The sequence below is a fragment of the Ambystoma mexicanum genome, chromosome 10, assembly GCF_040938575.1.
Source record: "Ambystoma mexicanum isolate Mex_15411 chromosome 10, UKY_AmexF1_1, whole genome shotgun sequence".
Lineage (NCBI taxonomy): Eukaryota > Metazoa > Chordata > Amphibia > Caudata > Ambystomatidae > Ambystoma > Ambystoma mexicanum.
The window spans coordinates 1,225,041,519-1,225,063,207 of NC_090932.1; the positions used below are offsets into that span (position 1 = coordinate 1,225,041,519).

Genomic DNA, 21,689 nt, shown 5'->3' on the forward strand with positions numbered 1-21,689 from the left:
GTCCATGAAACCACCATTAGCTTAAGGTTGATAGGCTTTAACATGTGGCGCAATACATCATTGCACTACGTGATCACGTTTCTGTAATACTAAGGCCGTTATATGCCGTTGTCATGTAGACCGCTTTGTAGTTGTATGTGTATGCAGGAACCTCTATATTGTAGCTATCTTGCATCACTGGAGGTGAAGGCGTTCCCTCATAACCTCATGCTCTGTATATCAATCTGCCATAAGATGAACTGATGTAACAAGAATTAAAGGCTTAATGATAATGAATCTACAAATATGATTAACCCTGACAGGGTTACAATATGGGAGTTTGAAACATCGGTCAATGAATCTAGGTATTAAAAATGATTGCATATTCGAGTAATCTGCCAAAATGAGTAGCATCAATCTCATTATACAAATCGAGCTGTATGCCTCTTATTTTGACTTACAATAAGCTTAATATGCATGACTATGCAGTTACGTTGAACCCTAAAATGGTTACAGTCCAGAAATGTGATACACCAGTAGAGCTAAGGGGTTTTTCAAAATAACCGCATATTCCAAAGATTTGCCATAACAAGATGCATCTAGAAACGTGCTAAACCATTGATATTGTTGTCCTGTTCTAACATTGGATATCTATATACAACAAAATAAAACACATTAAGACTGAGGTGCATATGTTTCCAAAATTATCCATTCTTTTCTAGATTTACTGTGTATTCCCATAATAAACATTTGTGAAGTGTTACGGGGAAGAAAAACCTTCACTTACAAGTAACAAAATAAATCGAACTCCTCATTCAGACCATGCGGAGAGACTGTGTCCAGTTTATCAATCCAGTAAGCCTCCCTCTATTGGAGTTGTTTACTACTTCTCATGTTGCAATTCGTTAAGTTGATAACTCCCAAAATTTGAAATTTGATTTGAGAAAGATGATGGTTCTCTTGCTGAAAATGTCTTGCAAACGGAGATTGTTGGTTCTTAGTCCTGATGTTGAATATGTGTTTGTTCCAACTAATTCTTGCTATCCGGCTGGTTTGGCCTATATGCAGTAGGCCCCAACGACACTTAATGAAGTATATCACACATTCGGTGTTACAGGTTGCATAGATTAGGAGTTTAACTTTTTCACCTTTTGTAGGGTTGGTGACTGATTCTCCTTTAATGATATTATTGCAATTATTGTAGGACATGCAAGGGAATGTACCTTTCTTCTTTGTTTGTTGAATATTCTTTTTGGGATAATTTCTAACTAACAAATCTCTAAGGTTGTTACTCCTTTGGAAATCAAAAATGGGCTTGTCCTTAAATACATCTTGTAGTTTGTTGTCGCACTGTAATATTTCCCAATGCTTCAGTATCATTGTTTTGATTCTAGGTGTCTGTGTACTGTACTTGCTCACAAAAACTAGTTGGTTTGTGTTAGAGTTGTATTTGATTTTGGGTGCCAGCAGAGATGTTTGTTCCTTAGTGTCAATTTTATCTTTGGCCGTCATTAACTCTTCTTCTGTGTATCCTCTTTTTTAAAATGTTTGGGTCATTTCTTCTTGTTCTTGGTGATATTTGGTGATACACTAAAGCTACTCTTCTGGGATTGGAGATGATTACATTTCTTCCGCTCACACAGCTCTCTGTAAACGTGCATTGACCCTTTCAGCTGTGCATCCACCACAGAAATACAGTACTTGGCACATATATAAACATCTCTTTCTCTACTGGGCCTAGGATCCCTTGTTTCAGAGGTTTGTAATGTTGTTTTAAGTGGAAGTCAGTGTTGCTTTACAGGCCCTCGAACTGTGCTCCATAAGACTCTGCCCTGACCATGCTTCCTCTTTTTTCTTTTTATAGAATATAATTCTATGTAATTAGAATTGTGTGTCCTTTTTTGGTAAGGAGGAGAGGCAGCTGCATGGCTTTGGGAAATACTGTGTAATTTTTGTGCTTTCAGCTGTAATGCCAGTTTGTCATCAAAGCAAGATCTCACCAACATATTTGCATAAGCCCAAAACTATTAATACGAAGTAGGGCATCTGACTTCTCTCTCCTTTTAACTGCCTCATTCTTATTAGGATGTGCATGTACAAATCACAAAAGATGCATCCTGTGTCTTTCTCCATGTCTGCTCAGATTCAATTTGATTCCCCATATCGTGTGCACCACCAGGCAACGCACCATGCTGGGAATCCAAAAGCAGATCCCCACAAAGTAGCTTGATTGATGCCGATGGCTCGCAGTTTTCATGCACCAAGAAAAACGACGGGCAGCCTGTAGAATTCAATCGTGCAAAAACGGCGGCCATGTTTGACAAGATGGCTAACAATACAGATTGGTGATGCACACATGCCTGCTAGACAGAGGTCACTCAGGATTGACTTGGTGCAGTGAATCATCAAAATCTAGGTGAATGAGCACAACCAAGTATATGTTGTCAGGCTCTTTCACCATGATTCTCCTTGCTCAGAAACACACAAGCCTGTTATTCAGTGGTAGAAGTGTATGAAAATAAGTGGAACTATGTTCCCTACTGGCCTCCCCCAGCTCCCCACCCTCGCTACCTCCCACACACAATCCAACCCCCCAAACAAACACACCTGCTATCTAAGGGAATGCTCATTGCAGTGTACTAAAGTGCAAGTTTCAACTTCTTCCTACACTTTTATTTTAAAATAAAACGATTCTGGAATGGTTTCTTTTTAAAATAAAAGTATAGGAACAGTAAAACTTAATTTAAAATAGTAGAGAAACACCGATCCCTGATGCTCCCGACCCACTTCGACCACTGCTGTTATTATCCCCCTTCCCTCCTCCTTTTCATGTTTTACCTCTCAACTACTTGCTCATTCCTGTTTGTGCTCCCTTTCCTCTCTGTCCCTCCCAAACCTACTTACATCCCCTTTTCTCTCTAGAACTCCCTTGTTTTAATATAATAAATCATCTATTTTTCTCTTCCTTCCCCTCTTGTCCCACTCTCCCATACTCTCTAGTGCCTAGCTTTAGTTAGTTGGATGTTATTTAATGGGATGCTTCTCTTTCACTTTCTTTCAATCTCACTCTTTCTCTCTCGCTCTCTATTTATGTGTCCCATCCTCACTCTCTTCTCTTTCTCCCTTGTGTTATCGCCTTCCCCTTCCCCTTTTGCTATAAATGTCATAACCATTTTATTACCACATCCCAACAGGCTTTTTTCTCTTGCATCATTCTTATCCAACACCCCTATCTTTCCATACTTATCTAATCTTCTGTACATCTATTCATACTCTTCGTCTTCTCTCTGCTTTTCTCTCAATCCTCCTCTCAGCCCTTTTTCTATTTTCCCACTTTCTTTCTATTCCTTTACCCTCATTTCCCTCATCACTAACCCGCTCTCCTGGGTTAATTTTTACTCCTCTCTGTTTACGTCCTACCCTCAAAACCGCCAGGGCCTCATTACAAGTTGGGCAGTGGGGTAAAAAAGTGACTGTAATTCCGTTACTGCCACCTCTGTTGGCAGCAAAAGAATTACCACCATTTTTACAGCAGAGCCGAGTTGCGAGTTTGGAGATAAAGTGGGGGGGGTCCACCTCCAGATTGTTGCTTTATCTCCAAGATCTGCTGTGCTGCAAAAATTGTTGTAATTCCATTGCTGCCATCAAAAGTAAGCAGTAACGGAATTGCTGTTACTTTTTTACCACAATTGGACCTCATCTCCAAATATTGGTGGAATTACTGCAGAGAAATTACCTCTATTAGTAATTATGACAATATCCGCATGAAGTCCTATGGACTCCACAAATCGGTATTTACACAGCCTTGCCACCACTTGTAATATCGGGATAAACCCACAGGACCAAGGGGTGGTAATGGCCAACAATCCTGGTGATAATTCAACAGATTTACCACCAAATTATCCCCAAACTTTTAATGACACCCATTTTCTTTGCTAAACACCATTAAAGCAAAAACATATGCATAACTTGCCAATGATTATCTGTTATAATAATGTATTTAGCATTCTGCATACATATAATTTCAAATTTCATTTTGGCTTACTCTACCCTTCCCCAACCAGGGGGGGTTTTGTGGATGGATACACCCTGTTTCCCAACAATGTGGGTCTTACTGGCTTTGAACGACCCTCAATCAAGCATTATCTGGGGCCTTTGGCTTTCCAGCTTCTCGACAGGCAAAGCAACCCCGTTGCAAGTGCAGTTTGACATGGTATAAGCACCAGGGCCTACATTGCCTTAGTGCAAAAAAGATACATTTTCAATGCATTTATGCACCAGGGCTAAATCCCACTTTTTGGTTTTCTAAGACAGTAGATAAGATGGTTAAATTAGCCTGTTGCTGTCTCCAAAAAGATGTATAGTTCAGAGTCTTCAGCTCATACGTGGCACCCTTTCCTGGATTCAATTAAAGGGAACATATATATAGTCTACAGAAAGGTAGATTGAATGGTCCCCTCAGCACTCCATAAAGAGTCTTGGTGTCCCTCTGCTCTCCCTTTTTCAGAAGGTATATGCACCAATACTGTATCACATGTTCCAGGACAGTATAATTAATTTATTGTAGGACCAGTAGGCTATGACAGGGAGGATTGATATTGATATTGATATTTTTTTTCTATCGCGCTCGTACACAAGTGTTTTCAGAGCGTGACAAGGCAAGGGAGGGGAACAGGGGAAAACAAAACAACGATCTTGCTAGGCCCAGTGACATTGAGAATGTGCAAGTGCATAGGAGAGGGAGAGTGGAAAAGTGCATGCAAGGGGGAGAAATGGTAAGTGCAGAGAAAAGGAGAAACAGATAAATAAATAAATAATAAGGCAACAAACAGTGTTAATGTAGTCAACATGTGGCATGTGCTGGGTTTAGGCAGCAGACAGGGTACGTGTGATAAGTGGAGGAAGAAGAGGAGGGACTGTATGGGTACAGATACAGACCCCAGTGCAAGGGGTGGCCCAGAGTCAGTGCGGGATGATGGCAGGTACCTGGGCCCGGAAGGCAGAGGGTAGGACAGGTGCCCGGTGCCAGGAGAGAACAGATCAGCAGGAGTGAGGGGGGTGAAGGCCAGAGCAAAGAGGAAGGTCTTGAGGTGCTTCTAGAACCGGAGATGGTTCTCCTCAAGTTTCAGAGTGGCAGGGAGGCTGTTCCAGCGGGAGGCCCCAGCCGAAGACAAAGATCTACCCCCAGCTTGTTTCTTTGAAAAACAACTGACCCTCAGGGAGTTAGAGGTAGAGGAGTGAAGAGCTCCAGAGGAGAAGTATTTGCGGAGGGATAGCTGAAGGTATTTTGTACCCAGGCCCCAGAAAGCCTTGTGGACAATGCAGAGGGTGCTGAATTTAATCCTTGCATCCACTGGGAGCCAATGGAGAGATTTCAGAGCTGGAGAGATACGATCCCAGGGCTTGAGGCCAAGGACAAGTCTTGCAGTCCTGTTCTGGATTAGTTGCAGAGAGCAGAGAGTAGAGGCAGGTAAATTTAGAAAGAGGCTTTTACAATAGTCCAACCTAGAGAGAACCAGAGCTTGGGAGACAGTGAACTTCTGGGGGAAGGAGCGGAAAGGAAGAGTACCTTTGAGGAGGTGCAGTAGGAAGTTTGACTTTTTAGAGACATCAGAGATGTGGGCGGAGAAGGAAAGTGTGGAATTGAAGATGACCCCAAGGTTCTTAGCCTCGTAGGTGGTGGTAGGAGCGCCAAAGGATGCCGGCCAGAGAGTGAGAGGGAAGGAGGGTGGAGGTGAGCCAATGAGGAGGATCTCTGTCTTGTTGGCATTCAGACAAAGATCACTAATAATACCAATAATAATAACTGTCCATAGTGGACCATTGTAAGGACATCATCCCTCCTATGGATGTTGTCTCTGTTCCACAAGCAGGCTCTTCTTGGATAGATGCAGGCAACATTGTGTTCATATGTTCTGGTACCTGAGAAGCAACACGTTATTGCATAGCAATAGCAAGCAGAATAGCTGTAAGCCCATAATGCACGAGACAGCTGTCATGCAAAGAGGTTTTCTTCCAGAAGAGTTGTACAATACACACATCTAGGGAGTGGCGACCCTTCCAGGGAACTATTAATGATATCTGCAATAAAGAGCCCGAAAGACGAAAGCAAGATTTGTAATGCCTATGGCCGGACCTGACTCCTGCGGTTGTAGTGTAAGAACAATTCCTTTTCCTAGTGAATTCTGAGCAAAATTGAATAGCGAGATGGTGGAACCATAATCTTATGATATAGAGATAGCTGATTTGGTTTTGGATACAGCTTATTGGAGACCCTTACCCACAGTGGATACATCCATTCTTGCTGTCCTTGGCTACAGTGACAGTTTGAAGCCAGTTTAAATGGTTACAGACTTAATAGCGTGTTCATTCTTGCTCTGGCATTATTCATACTGTTGGGGTCAGATATATCCTCTCGAGGTGTTACAATCTTTCATCAATAAAATGGTATACATTCCAGAAATATGCATGGTGATAAATAGCGTTATGATTGTGAAATGCACAGGGGGGCTAGAGCAATAGATACATGGCAATTTTCCATTGCCATATAATGCAGGAAAGGGGTCCAATTCCACAGATCCTGCAGTAGCAGTATAGTCTATCTCCAAGCTGAGTGTAGGATTCCCAGTCAAAGACAAACCACCTTCTTTTTCTCCCTTTGTTATGTTTTGTTACCTTATGTCATGGTAGGTCATGCTATTTAGAATTTACACAGTGCTCTATCACCTCCTAAGAGGCAATGCCAGTAGAGACAGTCAAAGGAGACTAGCTGCATGTAATATGAGTACCCACCAAAAGAATAAGGTGTTTAGTTTAGCACTGGTGGTCAGATATAGCTCTATGGGTCAGTGGTTAGGAATTTCACATATTTATTGCCACATAAAATTCTCTGCCTACCATATCTTGTTTGCCGAAATGTAGAAACCATCATCAGATGTTTTTTGGACGAAAGTAGGTTCCTGATTGGCCAATATAATTTGATTGTATTACCTAGGAATCTGGGTCTTGAATTGCTATGGGAATTATGTACAATTTACATTGGCTTAAACTCAACTGAGGTCGCAAATGTCAGCCAGTGCAATGATTCAGGGCTGGCATTTTGCGATAACATTTTCTCAACCATCGCAGCAATTGCCCAGCCTTGTTCTGAGGCTTTGGACCTTAGACATAGGGTTTTGGAAATGTGAGATTTCTATAAGATTTGATTGGGGCATGCAGGTCCTTCGGATAGAAGTCAGAATGTTCTGAAATTAAGTTTCAGGGTCATCGGGAATATTCCTTGTAGGTATCATGTAACCATAATACATTGATCATTGTAGACCTGGCCCTCATGGTGTCAAACTGTGGCCCCTAACCTACACGATAAAGGACAAGGGACTCTAAAGCGAGCAGGGTGAAGGAGAATCGAGCACACAAGGGGGAGTTGGTCGTAGAAGAATGGGCGAAATGACGATTGACAATCTGCTGATGATAGAGAGCACAGAGTCGGGTGTGTGAGAAACCCAAAAGCTTGTAGAGAGGGGGACATCAGAGGGAGAGGAGGGAATGACGATCATGATGTGCATGGGGGCACCTAGGCATGGTGGCACTGGAATATGGAGAACAATGATTGGACGCACAAGGAGCGTTGGGAAAAAGAAGATCCTGTGGGCACTGGGAAGGGAGGAGGGAGGTTCAGTCTCCAATCTGTTTGTCGTGCTATTGAACCGGTTAATGGCGCACATTAATTTAAATGCTGCAAAACCTGTGGAAACGCATACGTTCCGTGTAATTCTGCTAAAGCTGAACCCAGGTCCATGTTCTCCTGTTTTCCCTCAGTGATAGATCCACCTGTGAGCAGTATGTTCTACGGGCAGCGCGTAGTAGGACTTGGGGCTTTCGCTGAATTCTGATATAATTTCCCAGACTTTCACAGTTGATTTTAGAGATATTTGCAAGGGCACTCAATTACTTTCCGTGCATTAATATTGTCTAGAAACACGTGCACTTATAGGTTCATTATGTGACGACATGACTTTTTTTAGTCGTTCATGCCTTTCCGTGGGACGATTAATTTTCTGGTGTCTGAGCCACTGGGGCCTAAACATGACACATATCCAACATGTGCTGGACTCATTGATTGGAGTCCGGCACTAATCGTGGAGAGAGGAACAATAGAACCAAAGGCGTAGATGCTGAGGAAGTCCGCAGATGCTAATGGCCAATAAAAGGACACTTTGAGGAAGCAGCTTTAAGCCGCTCAGAGGCACAGTAAATCAGTTTCCTGAACATCAAGGGGCCCTTAAATGTAATGGAATATCCACCTTTGGAATGTTGGCGTTCAAGGTCAACATTCTCCCATCCTGACTGGCAGAAGGCCGCTCAAGCAGTACCTATTTTAAGATGTTTCGGAAGAGGCATATCACTGAGCATTCTCCTCTCTATTAATCAAGCTCCAGAAGGATAAGGACAGATTAGAGGCATTGAAAAGAATGCTTGCCAAAAAAAGGTGCAGCATTTACAACACAAGCCCTGTGAGTAGCCGTTCACATATCTCCATTTGTAAATGCTGGTGTCCTTTATAGAGAGAGGGGTGTCAATGCATCAACATTTCAGTGGTAGCGGACGTGACATCACACTCCCAAAGACATCACATGCAGGGATGTGATGTGAACACTGACAGTGATGAGATCACAGGAAGTGAACATCTGATGACACACCCGGAAGTGAAATTGTAGGTGTGAAAAAATGCTTGTATAGGTTTACGCTTAATAAATGAATAGCTACAAAAGCAAAAAGACTATTTTAGTTACCAAGCAGTTTTTAACTAGGGTGCTGTTTTGATATGCCCCAGGTTGGTTCATGATATCTAAGGGCTACACCCAGCAGGACCTGCCTGCATAGGCTGGAGGCACTGTAATCATATGCAACTACAGCTGCATGAGGCCAGTTAGTGCCGTCCTATGGTATTTGCATCCTCACCCAACAGGTATAGTTCTTATATGCCTAATGCTACCTTAAGCTCCCATCTGTTACCTTAATTAGCCAAGTGTACACTAACGTGCAGATATTGCTATGTTAATAGGGCCTCTTTACATGTTTGACGGTATTTCAGTGGTATATCTGCTGAAATGCCACCAAACGAATGTACCATTACCGCCACTTTGTCTGGCGCAATTACAGCTGGATTACAGGTGGTGGTAGGCGGTGTTAGTCCCCATTTATTGGAGTCCATAGGGCTCCATGGGGAGTTCAGGGGAATTACTGCTGGCATTCATTCTGCTGATTATGCCCCTTTTCGCCAGTAAGTCACAGATTCACTGCACGCTTTTTGCTGGAGGTGAATCCTCCACCTCACTACCAAACTCATAGTATGGCAGTGCAGGAATGCAGTGGTGAAGGAATGACTTCCAGGTTACCACTGATTGTTCCCGCACCGTCGTACTCGTAATGAGGCCCTAAGCCTGGTATAGCCTCACATACCTGGTATGTCATATGTACGATATAGCATAACATGCCCAGGTGCTGCCATCATATGCCAAGTGCATCCTCACAAGCATCAGAAATCCTATATTATATAATGTAATGCCTCCTATGCATGGTATAGTCTTTGTATACAATGTACAGTCTCATATGCGTAGGTGTTGCCATTGAATGTCAAGTGCATCTCAAGTTCCAGTAAATACTTCATACGACTGGTAAATCCACAAGGTGCAGACTTACACATGCAGATGCTGTGACAATATTCCCAGCACAGTCTAAAATATCTCACAAATGCCATCTAGTGTGGGTTAATGTCAGATATATTCATCATATGTACAGCACCAGTTCACTTGTACATTTGCTGTGATCATATGCCAATTGTAGCCAATATTGTCCCTGTGATGCTATGCAATGCCAGATAATGCCTATTCATAATATCATGGTTTTATAGATAGTAACTCCATACTGGTTCAGCCGTCTTCTAAGCACTGTACTAATAACCGTTAATATAAGTATTAATATCTGTTCATATTAGTGCAGGCTCGATACATATCAAAGGCAAGTACTTACCTCGTTGAACTATGCACACTGACAACATTTTTTGGAAAGTCACAAGAAGTAAGTTGCAGCCTCACCTGTCCCAAGGATATCATCATATGCCAAGCACAGGCTCAAATGCCCCAGGCTGATATAGTAGCAGCATGTCACATCCTGTATAAGTATACTGCCAATGTACAAATATGCATAGGTCTTCATAGTATACACACTTACGTTTACAGTTCATCCTATGCAGAGCGTGCGTTTCAGCCTGCTGGAAACTGCTTTTGTTAGAAATAAAATGTGGCTCAACAGTGATCTGCTGTATTTTTCACAATGAAATTAAGAAATATTCTACCTCTAACTATGTATTGCATATATATAAAAGAAACTAGTGAGACAAAAAGTATTGCAAGTGCTTAGAGGCCTGGGCTGGATCTGATAAGGAGAACGCCTGGCCAGCTCTAAGAGATAACCTGGTGAAACACAGACATGAAATTAATCTTCTGAAGTGTGCACGCCCTGCAGTGATGTGTACATTTTGAGCATGTAGAGACAGGGAAACATATTGGGCTCCGGCACTCTCGAACATTTGAATGGTTATTGTAAAAATCTCATCAACAAGTAGGCAACTATATTTGAAAGCTTGAACAAAAGCAATTCTATATGCTGAAAAGACCTACTTGAAAACCTAGATTGGATATGCACCTAATCAGTCTCAAACCCGTTTGCTTTTAATCCACTCATGTACTCGTCCCACTTCTCACCTTCACCCACACTGCCTTCTCCACCATCACCAGAACCATGGGGGTGATAGAGAAGACACCAGATTGCTCTTGACCATCTTCGCCCCCGTGTAGAGCCAGAGAGAGTGCCCTTCAACTTTCATCCAATTGACTGTTTGGAAGCATTAGCTATCATTTTGAAAATATAAGTTACATATTCTGACCTAGATCCCATCCCTGGATGGTTGATCACACAAAATCCCTTATTATTGGCAGACTGTAGTAGATCTATCGCCAATCTGAATTTCCTTTCTGTTCCATCTTCATGCAATCTCATGTACCTTTCTGTTCATATGCAATCTTCTCGTAAAATAGTTGCAGAGAAGTCCTAGTTACCTTGCAGTTAGACGTGAAATGTTAGACCCTTGTTAATAAAGAGGATCTCACGCAGGTTGCTGTGTCTTATTATGTGATTTTATTGTCCATGATGTGGACACATAGTTTAAGAAAGGATGGTCAGCCGAAACGTGTTTCAACCCCGGAGGGTCTTTATCAAGGGTGATGATTATACAATATTGGTCAGAGATGTCACATTTTTGTTTCACATAGTAACGTGTAGTGACAAGAGTGGCCAAAATGACACAATGGTGAGGTAGGTGACATGGTGAAAGTCAGTACAATAAACAGGTTACATTAGAATTATGGTTGTGTTAAGGGCACAAAAACAATTATTGGCATAACAATTTTATGGCAATGGTCTTAGAAATGACAGACATTCCAGACCCAAGAAAATTGGACTGGTGTCTGTCATAGATTTCAAAATGTTAACCAATGGGAAGTGAGGAGTAGGTGCAGCTACTGTATCTAATCACTGAATTCTTATCTATTTATTTGTATTTATGTATTGTGAGCTTTACATAAACATTTCACACAGTTACTAACAAGAAACATCAACATATAAAATCACAACCATATATAGGTATATACAAATAAATACTCGAAGTGGCATTGCACAATAGCATAAAATACACAGATTAAAAAGAAATGTTTCTAAGGCAACAAAAACATTTCATCCATAAACAGCTAATTAAAAAATCTCATGGCAGCAATACACAATGAAGTACTAGATTCACAGAGCAACCAATGCCAAAAGGTAACAAGAAATAATTCATCAGTAATTGGCTCAAATTTACCAAACACTTGATTACGAACATGCACCAATTTGTCACATTCAGTATTCAGATGTTCTAAAGTTTCTACCACCTTATTACAAAAGCGGAATAGTCTTTTGTTTTTCAGAATTTTTAACCTTGCACCATCACATCATTAGTTTGAAACACATTAAATTTCAACCTCAACATCATATTTCCACATTGTTTTGAGGGATGCTTTCTTAAAAAACATTGTACTGTGTTAGAAGATGTTAAATCATATAGAAAGTGGTCATAAATCCTGTATGTAGAAAGCAAATCCATATTTGTCACCCAATCAAAACATAATAACATATTCTTAGTACAAAGTAGACGGGAGGACAATTCTTCCTCTGAGGAACCTACCGAATTTTTGTAAATGATCTTGGCTCACACCATGGAATCCTGAAAATCTCTAGTAGACCAAAAAGACTGTGGCGGAGCTTCACCAGGGAAGAAGGCTTCAGAGCAAGCATAGTAAGATAGAGGTCTAGCCTTGTTGCTGGCTACAGAGAATCCCTTGAAATCTATACCTAAAAAGAATCACTATCTCTGCCTTTTCTTCAATGCTGGATTCAGCTGTGTGTGTGAATGCCAGGCATGTTATAACTTATATAGAATATTCCTGAATGCTATGTGTTAGTATTTCCACAGGCCATAAGCCTTATGAGCATGACATTGGATATAATGCACATCTTCCTCTTAATTAGAATCAGAGATTGATGGTTAATATACTTGATCCATTGATCCATGAGGCATGAAAGAAACTTGTATCATGTAAGTGTATAGGTTATGTCTTGTACAGGAAGTCATACTTGAGATGGGGACGTTTTGAGATGGGCAGAGGTTCTTATGCTGATACTCCATAATTGCTGCTCAATGAGATTGATGGGAAAAGCTTGGATAGGAAGAGTGATCCATGAAAGATACTGGATGTTTGGTGTTAGTACCTAATGTTCAAAAGGACTTTGGAAAACATGCCCCTCCCCTACTCTGCTATCTTGCACCAGTCTGTATTGGATTATGAACCACTTACCAATGTTACTGCTATTGTTTCTAAAAGATGTGTAGCCATTATTTTGGAAGATTTGTTTTAACTATGCACTGCAGACCCAATGTAAACTATCCTAGCATTCAAAGGTGGTGATGCAACAGTTTAAAACAAGTAAAATATTAAATGACCTGTCTTCTTCCTCCTCCAGAGTCAGTGTCAGAGAGCAAGGAGAAAAGAAGTTCCAGCCTCATCGAAAAGATTGCCCCAATGATTAGTGAAGAAGAAGCGGGGGAATACACTTACCTGAAAGAAACTGGATCCAACAAAGCCTTCCAGTCGGACATGAGTGAAACTCCACTTCTCAAATCTTCTGATAGCGAGAGGTCTTCCTGCGGGTCAGGATCAACTGGTGGGGCCCTTTATGCCAAAATTGCTAGATTATCCAAGCAATCAAGGGATGAAGAGTACTCCATTATAGACAACAAGAGTGCCACCATCGGTGGTAAACCACCCTCCCCTGAGAGAACCAAACCTCCTCCGCCAGATCCATCCACAAAACCAAAGGTGTCTTGGATTCATGGTAAATATAACTCAAATCACTCCAATTCTTTACCTGTTATTAATAAGTCACCTGACAAAGCAGCCAGCCTTTCCGATTCTCCAGAGCAAGGACAGGTTCCAGCTAAGGACCACAGTACAAAAAGAATCCCAAGTGAGACATCCTCTGGTTCACATCATCACAGAAATGAAGAGAAAGTCCTTTCTAGAAGCAGAGAAAGGGGACACAAGCATTCTAACCAAATTGTTACACCAGAAGAGCCACAATCACCATCAAGAACAAAACACCGAAATAGGCACGTCCCAGACCAGGTAGAGAATATCAATGGCACAGTTCAAAATGCACTTAAGAAGATTGGAAACCTCCACATCGACAAAAAGGCTGCAGAAAGCAAAGAAACTCCCAAGAACCGCAACCACAGCAAATCACTGTCCGAGGTGGTCCACCCCCACTTCTCATCAGAAGCTGCCACCCAACTAGCTGCCCAGCTGAAGGAAAAAACCCAAAGTCTCAATAGGAGTGAAGGCACCGCCAAACAAAATGGGGTTGGGCCACTTCAGAACCAGAAGGAGAAACCTACACCCCCGCAGAAGGCCAAGCGCTCAGTAGTTACAGCCAATCAGAGAACAAATAAGCCAACTCTACCCACTACAACAAATCTACAAAAGGTTATTAGCCCACTGTCTGAAGCCGTCCCCAGCCCAGCAAAACGTGTCGAGAAGCAGAACTCAAACAGCAGCCAAGAACAAGTACCAAATTCCAAACCAGAAACCGTGGATCCAGCTGTCAAGAGAACACCTATCAAGAAACCCCCAAGAAAGAAAAGCAGAGAATCCACCCCAGACTCTGACTCAAAGAGTCAGCCAAAAACAGCCATCATGCCCCCCCAGACGGTAAAGTAGTGACGTCAAGATGAAAGATGGAAATTCGTCCACTGCGGTATTAATACACTTTCCTCTGAAATTTGCAACTGAAAAACTGTTAGCTGTGAGAGGAAGATCCCCCTTGAGATTCATGTTGCTGTACTCCAAATTTCAGCCAAGACACAAATAAAGGAATCACACTTGCAGCATAGATGGTTAAATGTGTGTTTAGGATGAGCCTAACACCATGACTATACCTTGGTGATTTATGGGGGAGTCCTGTCTTCTCACCTGACATTTAGAAGAAGTTCAGCCTCTGTATGGCTTCGAGTTCCTGCTGCACTGGAGTCAATGGCCTAGGAAGCAAATATCTAGAGCATGTGATTTCCAAAATGAGAAGGACCTTCATGAACCTTTGGTCTGTGTGAAAGATCATGTCAAGAGAGTGGCCACACTTAACTCTTTATCGGGAGTGCCTGCCCCCGCTTAGTGTCCTGTGCTGTTTGTAGGATGGCTGATCTTGCCACACATCCCAAATAAGCATAAATAACAGGAGCCGGGATTATCAGTGTTTGACTCTCGTGGAACCCAGGAGCTGGGAAGAGAACCTTGCAAGTTGAGCTCATGGGGCATCGTTTGTTTACTTTTTTGAAGGGGTTTCAGCACTTCCTATTTAACAGATACTTTGGATGGGACCAAAGTGCCTCACTTATATCAGCATCCGTGGATGGCGGGCGGTTGCATGAGGGTGGGGAATGGCAATGGAACGGTACATTTCAAAGTGAAAAGGAAAAGAACGGAAGGAATGACCTGCAGTAGCTGACCCTCTGAGGCCTCTGGGTTCATTGTTTACTGTAATTAGTATCAAGGTACCGTGTTGTGTTTTGTTTTGGGATCCCTTTATGTTATGTGGCCAATGCTACATGAAGAGAGCAGTATTATTTTATAAAGAAGATCAAGATTGACTTTGGTAACAGTATTATAAAGTGCATAAGCAGTGCTTATTTTAATATAAAATACTTGTGTAACTCAGTTATATTTTGCAATAATGGATAAGCTAGCTTTTCTACTATTTGTTGTGTTCATGCCTTTTTTTGTATTCAAGTCTTACATGGCGAGTTTCCACGGACTGCATATTTGTGAAGACAAATGCCAAGTTGTTTTTTATTTTGAACCTGTATAACTTCAGACATAAGTGGAAAGCGGTGTTAACCTAAAGTATGTATCCATTGGAAAGAAACGCTCATAGTTCCTAGCGCCTCGGGTTCAGGAGGATTTGGAATATGTCCTTCTCTGACATGTTGCTGCATCAGGGAAGATTGATCATTCTTTTCATTTGAAGCTCATCACTGGGGTGAGACATGATTTCTAATCAATGTGCGCAACAGCAAGAAGAGAAGGCAGTCTCTGTGCTGTAGTGGCTCTGAAAATAACCCTCCCTCTCTCTTGGAGTAAATATGTTAAATGGAGTGTTCAGCCTGGGCAATGAGTGGGTTTAAGGACTTAGATAAGTCTTTCTTCTAATATTCAGAAATGTTTTCAATCTGTGATGTAAATGTGATTAGTCACATCCTCACTGCAAAAGATAGCCAACTGTACTAAAGATGTAGTCTATGTGTGTTTCGTGCAGAACAGGGCACTTCTTCGGGATTGTTACATTGCTAGTGAAGCTGGTGTTCCAAAAAAGCAATGGTGCATGTTAGGTAAGGTTCTCTGGGTGGCACCCTCTTGATAAGTTACTCAGTTAGCCTTGCCACTGAATCAAAGCTAGCCAGGGGGTGACATTATCATAATCTTACTATGGACACAAACCATATTTACAGACTGTTGCCTGGTGACAGGCAGCACCCATCAAACATTCTGTGGGTCCATGAGTCCATGTCACACACTATATCTCAGAACTAGGCCACATGGCATAGGGTGCAAAAAGAAGAATCCTCTGGCTTCCTCAACAAGAATTCGTCCAGACAGTTATTGGGGTGCAAGCAAGTGCCACCCTCTTGGACATCAACCATAGACAACAATGGCGTTGAGGTGTGTATGTGATTGGACTGCCTCATGGAATCTCCTTGGAACAGGTCGGGAGAGCTGTTCTTTGTTATGTGTAAGAGCCTACAACCCCCCCCCCCCCCCACCAGAGACAATTTATTTGCGTACTCACCACAGTGAAATGTGAAGTTTAAGCCATGTCATTTTCTTTCTTTCAGAGGCCTTGCCCAGTTCCCATTTCTCAACTAGGAGTGATTCTCGGCACTGCAGTGGGAGCTGGACAAATATAGCCCTATGTGGACAGCTGCCTAGCCTCTGTATTCTCTGACCGTTTGCAAAATGTATGACCAACCCTTACATCTGATAGTGATGCAAATGTGCACCATGTTCTGAGCAGCGCACTCCCACTATGAGGCTTTTCTGACATCTTGGCTTGTCTTTGCTCCCAGTCCCCTTACTAAATCATTCAGATTGTGTCTGCTTGCTAATCCTTAGCAGGATCAGAGCATGTGTCCTTCACCTGTCAGCCTCCACGAGCTTGCTCCCAAGTGCCTTGGCGCTACCCATACTCTGCTGCATGCATTACGTGATCTGTAATGCAGGTGGTGCCTCCTTTTCCATTGATCCTAGGTCTTGTTAGTACACAACCTGCTCTCCTTTCTTTACCGAGTCTGGTAATTCCTGTGACTCTTGAACTGGAAGATCGAGGCATGCTTTCTTTCTACAGGCCAGAGGCATGCCACGCCTCTCCTACCTGGTGCCGCATGAAAGCACTTGTGTGTGCATTTCTGCTACTACAATTTCATGCTTAACACAGCAGCATTGGCAGTCGGTAGGTGCATGAGCTCCTTCGTAGTTGATATTCACACCCATAAGAAAACCTCCCTAGATTTGTTCAAATCAAACAAGGCATTGCAGTGAATTGGGCTTCATTTCATAACCGTGGTCCATTATACACAGCCCTGACCTAGTAAGACATGTAGTGTGGCACGCATACCACTGAAAATAGTAACATCACTAGAGCTCAGTTACTGAAGTATAGCAGAAAATATACCAACAGTGAGTCTCACCGGGAGCCTCACACGAGAAATCAAAAAGTCATGTATCAACGATTTTCAGTGTATTGTGAATCCTTCAAATGGAACATCAAAGAGTAAATTACAACATTTAGCATGTCTCTAAATTATACACACATTTTTAGTGAAACTGGTTCAGGGAAAACAAATCAGAGAGCACTTAAATTTAGTCTGGCCAGACTGTGGTTATACAGATAAATACAAAGGGCACAGGTATTCAGCCTAAAATGCAAAACAACAACATGTAACAAGTTTCCACACATAAATCAATGTATCAATGGGACTGTGACTCCAGAGATTATTTTTTTTCGTGAGTACACATATTTGGTCTAGTAAGATTGTAGTTGGGAAAATAATTCTAAAAAACACATGCATTCAGCCTACACGTGTTTCGAGCTAAGTTCTTCCTCAGGGCTGTTACTGACATGTGCAGTTCCCAAACCACAAATAAATCATTGCGCAAGTACATGACAAACAATAGAAAAAACACACGTACAACAACGAGAAACACAGGGAAAGAAAGATACACAAAGAAATCAAATGCATGGTTATACATGTGTGTATATTGTTAGTGTTTTTATACAGTTAAATGAGACTGACATTTTCTAAAGTCTGATAACATGTGAATGCTCATGGCAGCATATTCATCATCGTGTCTGTCTGGGGTGGAGCCTTACAGCTGCTGCACATACAGGATCCGAGGACCTATGTATGTTGTTTTGGCCTCGTTCAGCTGACTCTTTCTGGTAATCCATGCGTTGGGTGGATGCCAGAAGCCCCCAATGTCCTCTGCTCCTTCAACCTCTAATGAATGACTCGTAGTCTGTGCTTTCTGGCACGCACTCCATGTATTTTGGCATTTCATGGAGTTGGCTGAAAGGGCATGCACTCTGAAGTGGCTGGAAGGCAGCACCTTGCTGCTATGCAAATGCCAGAAAGATGATGAGTAAATACATGCATACTTACTTCGAAGCAGGCATTCAGGGGACGCATTAAGACTTGCTTTGGTGTAAGTGGGAATAGCCCAGCATTCTGGGAACACTCTTTCAGTAGACAGATGGCAGTGGAACTGGTCTCCGCGGGATGACACCTAGCAGAGCTACGTGTGTAGTCGTTATTATCTCTTAAGAAAGCCCCACACACCAATTTGGCGTATATGACACTTTCTTCACGTATGAAGGCGCAGTGCACATACGTGATCTGGCGCATCTCGCTGCAGTGACCATTTCATCGCAATTTGTGTGGCATTTGGTTTGTGTGGGGTACAAGCTCCCCGTTCCACCTTCCCTCCACTACCCATAAATATTGTTCTTAATTATTCCCATTGAGCGGGGTGTTTGAGTGGTGACACAGGGGAACATTGAGCGGGGTGGGTGAGTGGTGACACGGGAACATTGAGCGGGGTGGGTGGGTGGTGACACAGGGGATCATTGAGCAGGGTGGGTGAGTGCTGGAACAGGGGATCATTGAGCAGGGTGGGTGAGTGGTGACAAAGGGGATCATTGAGCGGGGTGGGTGAGTGGTGACACAGGGGATCATTGAGCAGGGGGGGTGAGTGGTGACACAGTGGATCATTGAGCGGGGTGGGTGAGTGCTGGAACAGGGGATCATTGAGTGGGGTGGGTGAGTGGTGACACAGGGGATCATTGAGCAGGGGGGGTGAGTGGTGACACAGTGGATCATTGAGCAGGGTGGGTGAGTGCTGGAACAGGGGATCATTGAGTGGGGTGGGTGAGCAGTGACACAGGGGATCATTGAGCAGGGTGGGTGAGCGGTGACACAGGGGATCATTGAGCGGGGTAGGTGAGTGCTGGAACAGGGGATCATTGAGTGGGGTGGGTGAGCGGTGAAACATCTTTCCATTGACGCTACACGCTGTGTCAGAATGGAGTTAATGCCTAGGGGAACAGACAGGCGACTAACGTACTAGGCCTGATGACATTTCTGATAGAGCAGGAAGATTACAATAGGAGAGGGGGAGGAGAAGAAAGGAGAGGAACAAAACAAGCGACTATTGTACTAGGCCTGGCGACATTTCAGATATTGTTGGAGAGGAAGGGGACAGAAGAGAAACGAGGGGGAGAAGAGAAACAATGTAACTATCATACTATGTCCGAGGACAATTTTGGCAGAGTAAGTGCATACTTTCCCATAATCCCTTAACTCCTAACGCCTTATGCCCCAACACACAGTCGCACAGTTCAATTTCCTCAAAGTCATACATGAAAAAGCACTCACCCATAGTCCCCCCAACCACAAAGCCTTCAACATAAAAATAGCACACACATCACGTTTCTGCTAGACAAAGCCATGCTCCCCCATTCATGCTAAAGAGCACAGAATCAGACACCTCACCTCTACATTTTTTTTAAACAGATCACCGTGGACATCTGGACTATATATCACAGAATGGACACCACACTTCCATGTAGAGTATCTGCACCACATGCCTGCGGGCGGACACGCCAGGCCCACATGTCCTACTCTCTTTCACATGCAAGGGGCCCTGGATAGAAGAAGTACCGCGATACCAGCCTGACATTTTGCACTTCCTGCTGACTCAGTGGTGACTTGATCTGTTTGTTCAGAGGCATTCCACTAGCCCACCTGCACCCCAATACCCCTGGTTTATACATGAGTTCATTTGTAGCCATGAGGGAACATACCCTTAGCTCTTTCCCGGAAACTCTGCTTGTGTTGAACTGCTCCAACACATCAAGCACATACATGCCATATTTAGACCCACTCGTTTATTATACTTTTGTCTCATTTGCTTTTTTTGTTATTTTGTGTGCCTTTAGAACAATGTGCTACTTTGCATTTACTTCTTATTGTGTGGACTCCGGGGACTGGGATTTTCCATAGGGGCAGATTATGCGACTGACCGCATTCCTTCTTCTGGGCGAGTCCAGCCCCGCGCCAAGTGGAGAGGTCAAGCTGGCTTTGGCTGCTCCCCTTTGGTGCTCGCGGCTCGTAATGATCTCAGTGACCAGAAAACAAATGTACGAAATAGTCAAAAGCGTTATTTATAACCGGATAACAGAACACTGTGTTGAAACAATTATAAAAGCTCATCCTGTGTTCTGGAAGAGTGGTGAGGGGATGCTTATGTGTTTTGTACTGAATGACTGGTACTGTTACCTGGCATCAATGCTGGACAAAAAGCTTTGTTAATAAAATTATACTTGTTTGTAACAATATCTTGTTTAAGTTTCGTTCGTTCCGTTCTTCTTTCCCCTTAAAGGTTCATAGGGTCTTTGCTGTCGGCAGTAGAGGTGGGTACCCACCCACCAAGCTGTGAGTCGAACTGAGTTCCATGGCCAGAGTACAATGGACAGGGGTCAGGTCTTAAAAAAAAGTGGGAGGACTCATTGCATGACCAGAAATTAGCATATCAGGATGCCCTCTGAAAAAAGGAGGGTGGGGGGAATACTGAAAATAAGTGGTGAGACTCTATCCACCCGTGTGAACCCTCCACTTGAGCCCTGGACTTGTGAGGTCTCATGAGATTCAGTAGCAGGCTGAACTCTCACCCTAACTTGCTTCTCACCTAAACATGCTTGAGAGTTTGGCGGACCGGCCCCATTTCTGCCGTCTAATCAGAAAAGACAAACCTCTCTATGAGATTTTTCATGCCAATCAGAGATCTAGAATCTCTAGATAGATTTGTGTTAATATAAAAGGCATATCTCAAGTATTCCCTGTGTGTTACATTTTATTTTGTACTGTCTTGTTTTGTGAAGTGAAGTTTTGTGAAGCATTTCCCTTAGCTCTCCTCCATCCATTCAAAAATAAAAATAAAAAAAACTCTGTGTGAAAATCCTTTCTGATTGTTTGAAACCTTTCCCTTAGTCTTCGTCCTTCCACCAAGAAAAAGAAAAAGAAAATGTATTCGAAACACTTGTGAAAACCTTGGTTTAACACCTACTTTTTGATCCCTTTTATCTTCCTCCTCTCACCAAAGCAAATACAAACATGTAAGCCCTTTGTTAGAAGCCCTTACGAACGCCTTTGAGTAACTCCACCTTTGTAAACTTTTAAACACTTTCACCTTCCTCTTTCCAACCAAATATATAAAACATTTTAAAATGAAATCCTTTGTTAAAACCCTTTTTGTACGGTGCTGTGTTGCACATACTTTGTGATTTTTTTTTTAAACCTAACCGTCCGAAGAGGGCGCTACAGGGCCAACCAAGATGGCCGCCTTGGTCTAGGCTCCCGCTCAGCCCTGCATCAATCCTGAACAATCCTTGCTGTTCCCGGTGATATTGCAAACCCTGTCCCCCATCCCTGAATATCTGCTTGCTCCAGCTAC

The 21,689-nt window shown here is 42.8% G+C and overlaps 1 protein-coding gene across 1 annotated transcript in view; it reads left to right on the plus strand.

Moving 5' to 3' along the window:
- The window catches only part of SCARF2 (scavenger receptor class F member 2), a 594,459-nt gene extending 573,887 nt beyond the window's left edge, over nt 1-20,572 (plus strand). The window contains exon 11 of the mRNA XM_069619200.1: nt 13,096-20,572. Coding sequence (XP_069475301.1) covers nt 13,096-14,348 — 1,253 coding nt within the window. The 3' untranslated portion in view covers nt 14,349-20,572. The remainder of the gene's footprint in view (nt 1-13,095) is intronic.
- Nucleotides 20,573-21,689: the final 1,117 nt, after the last annotated feature.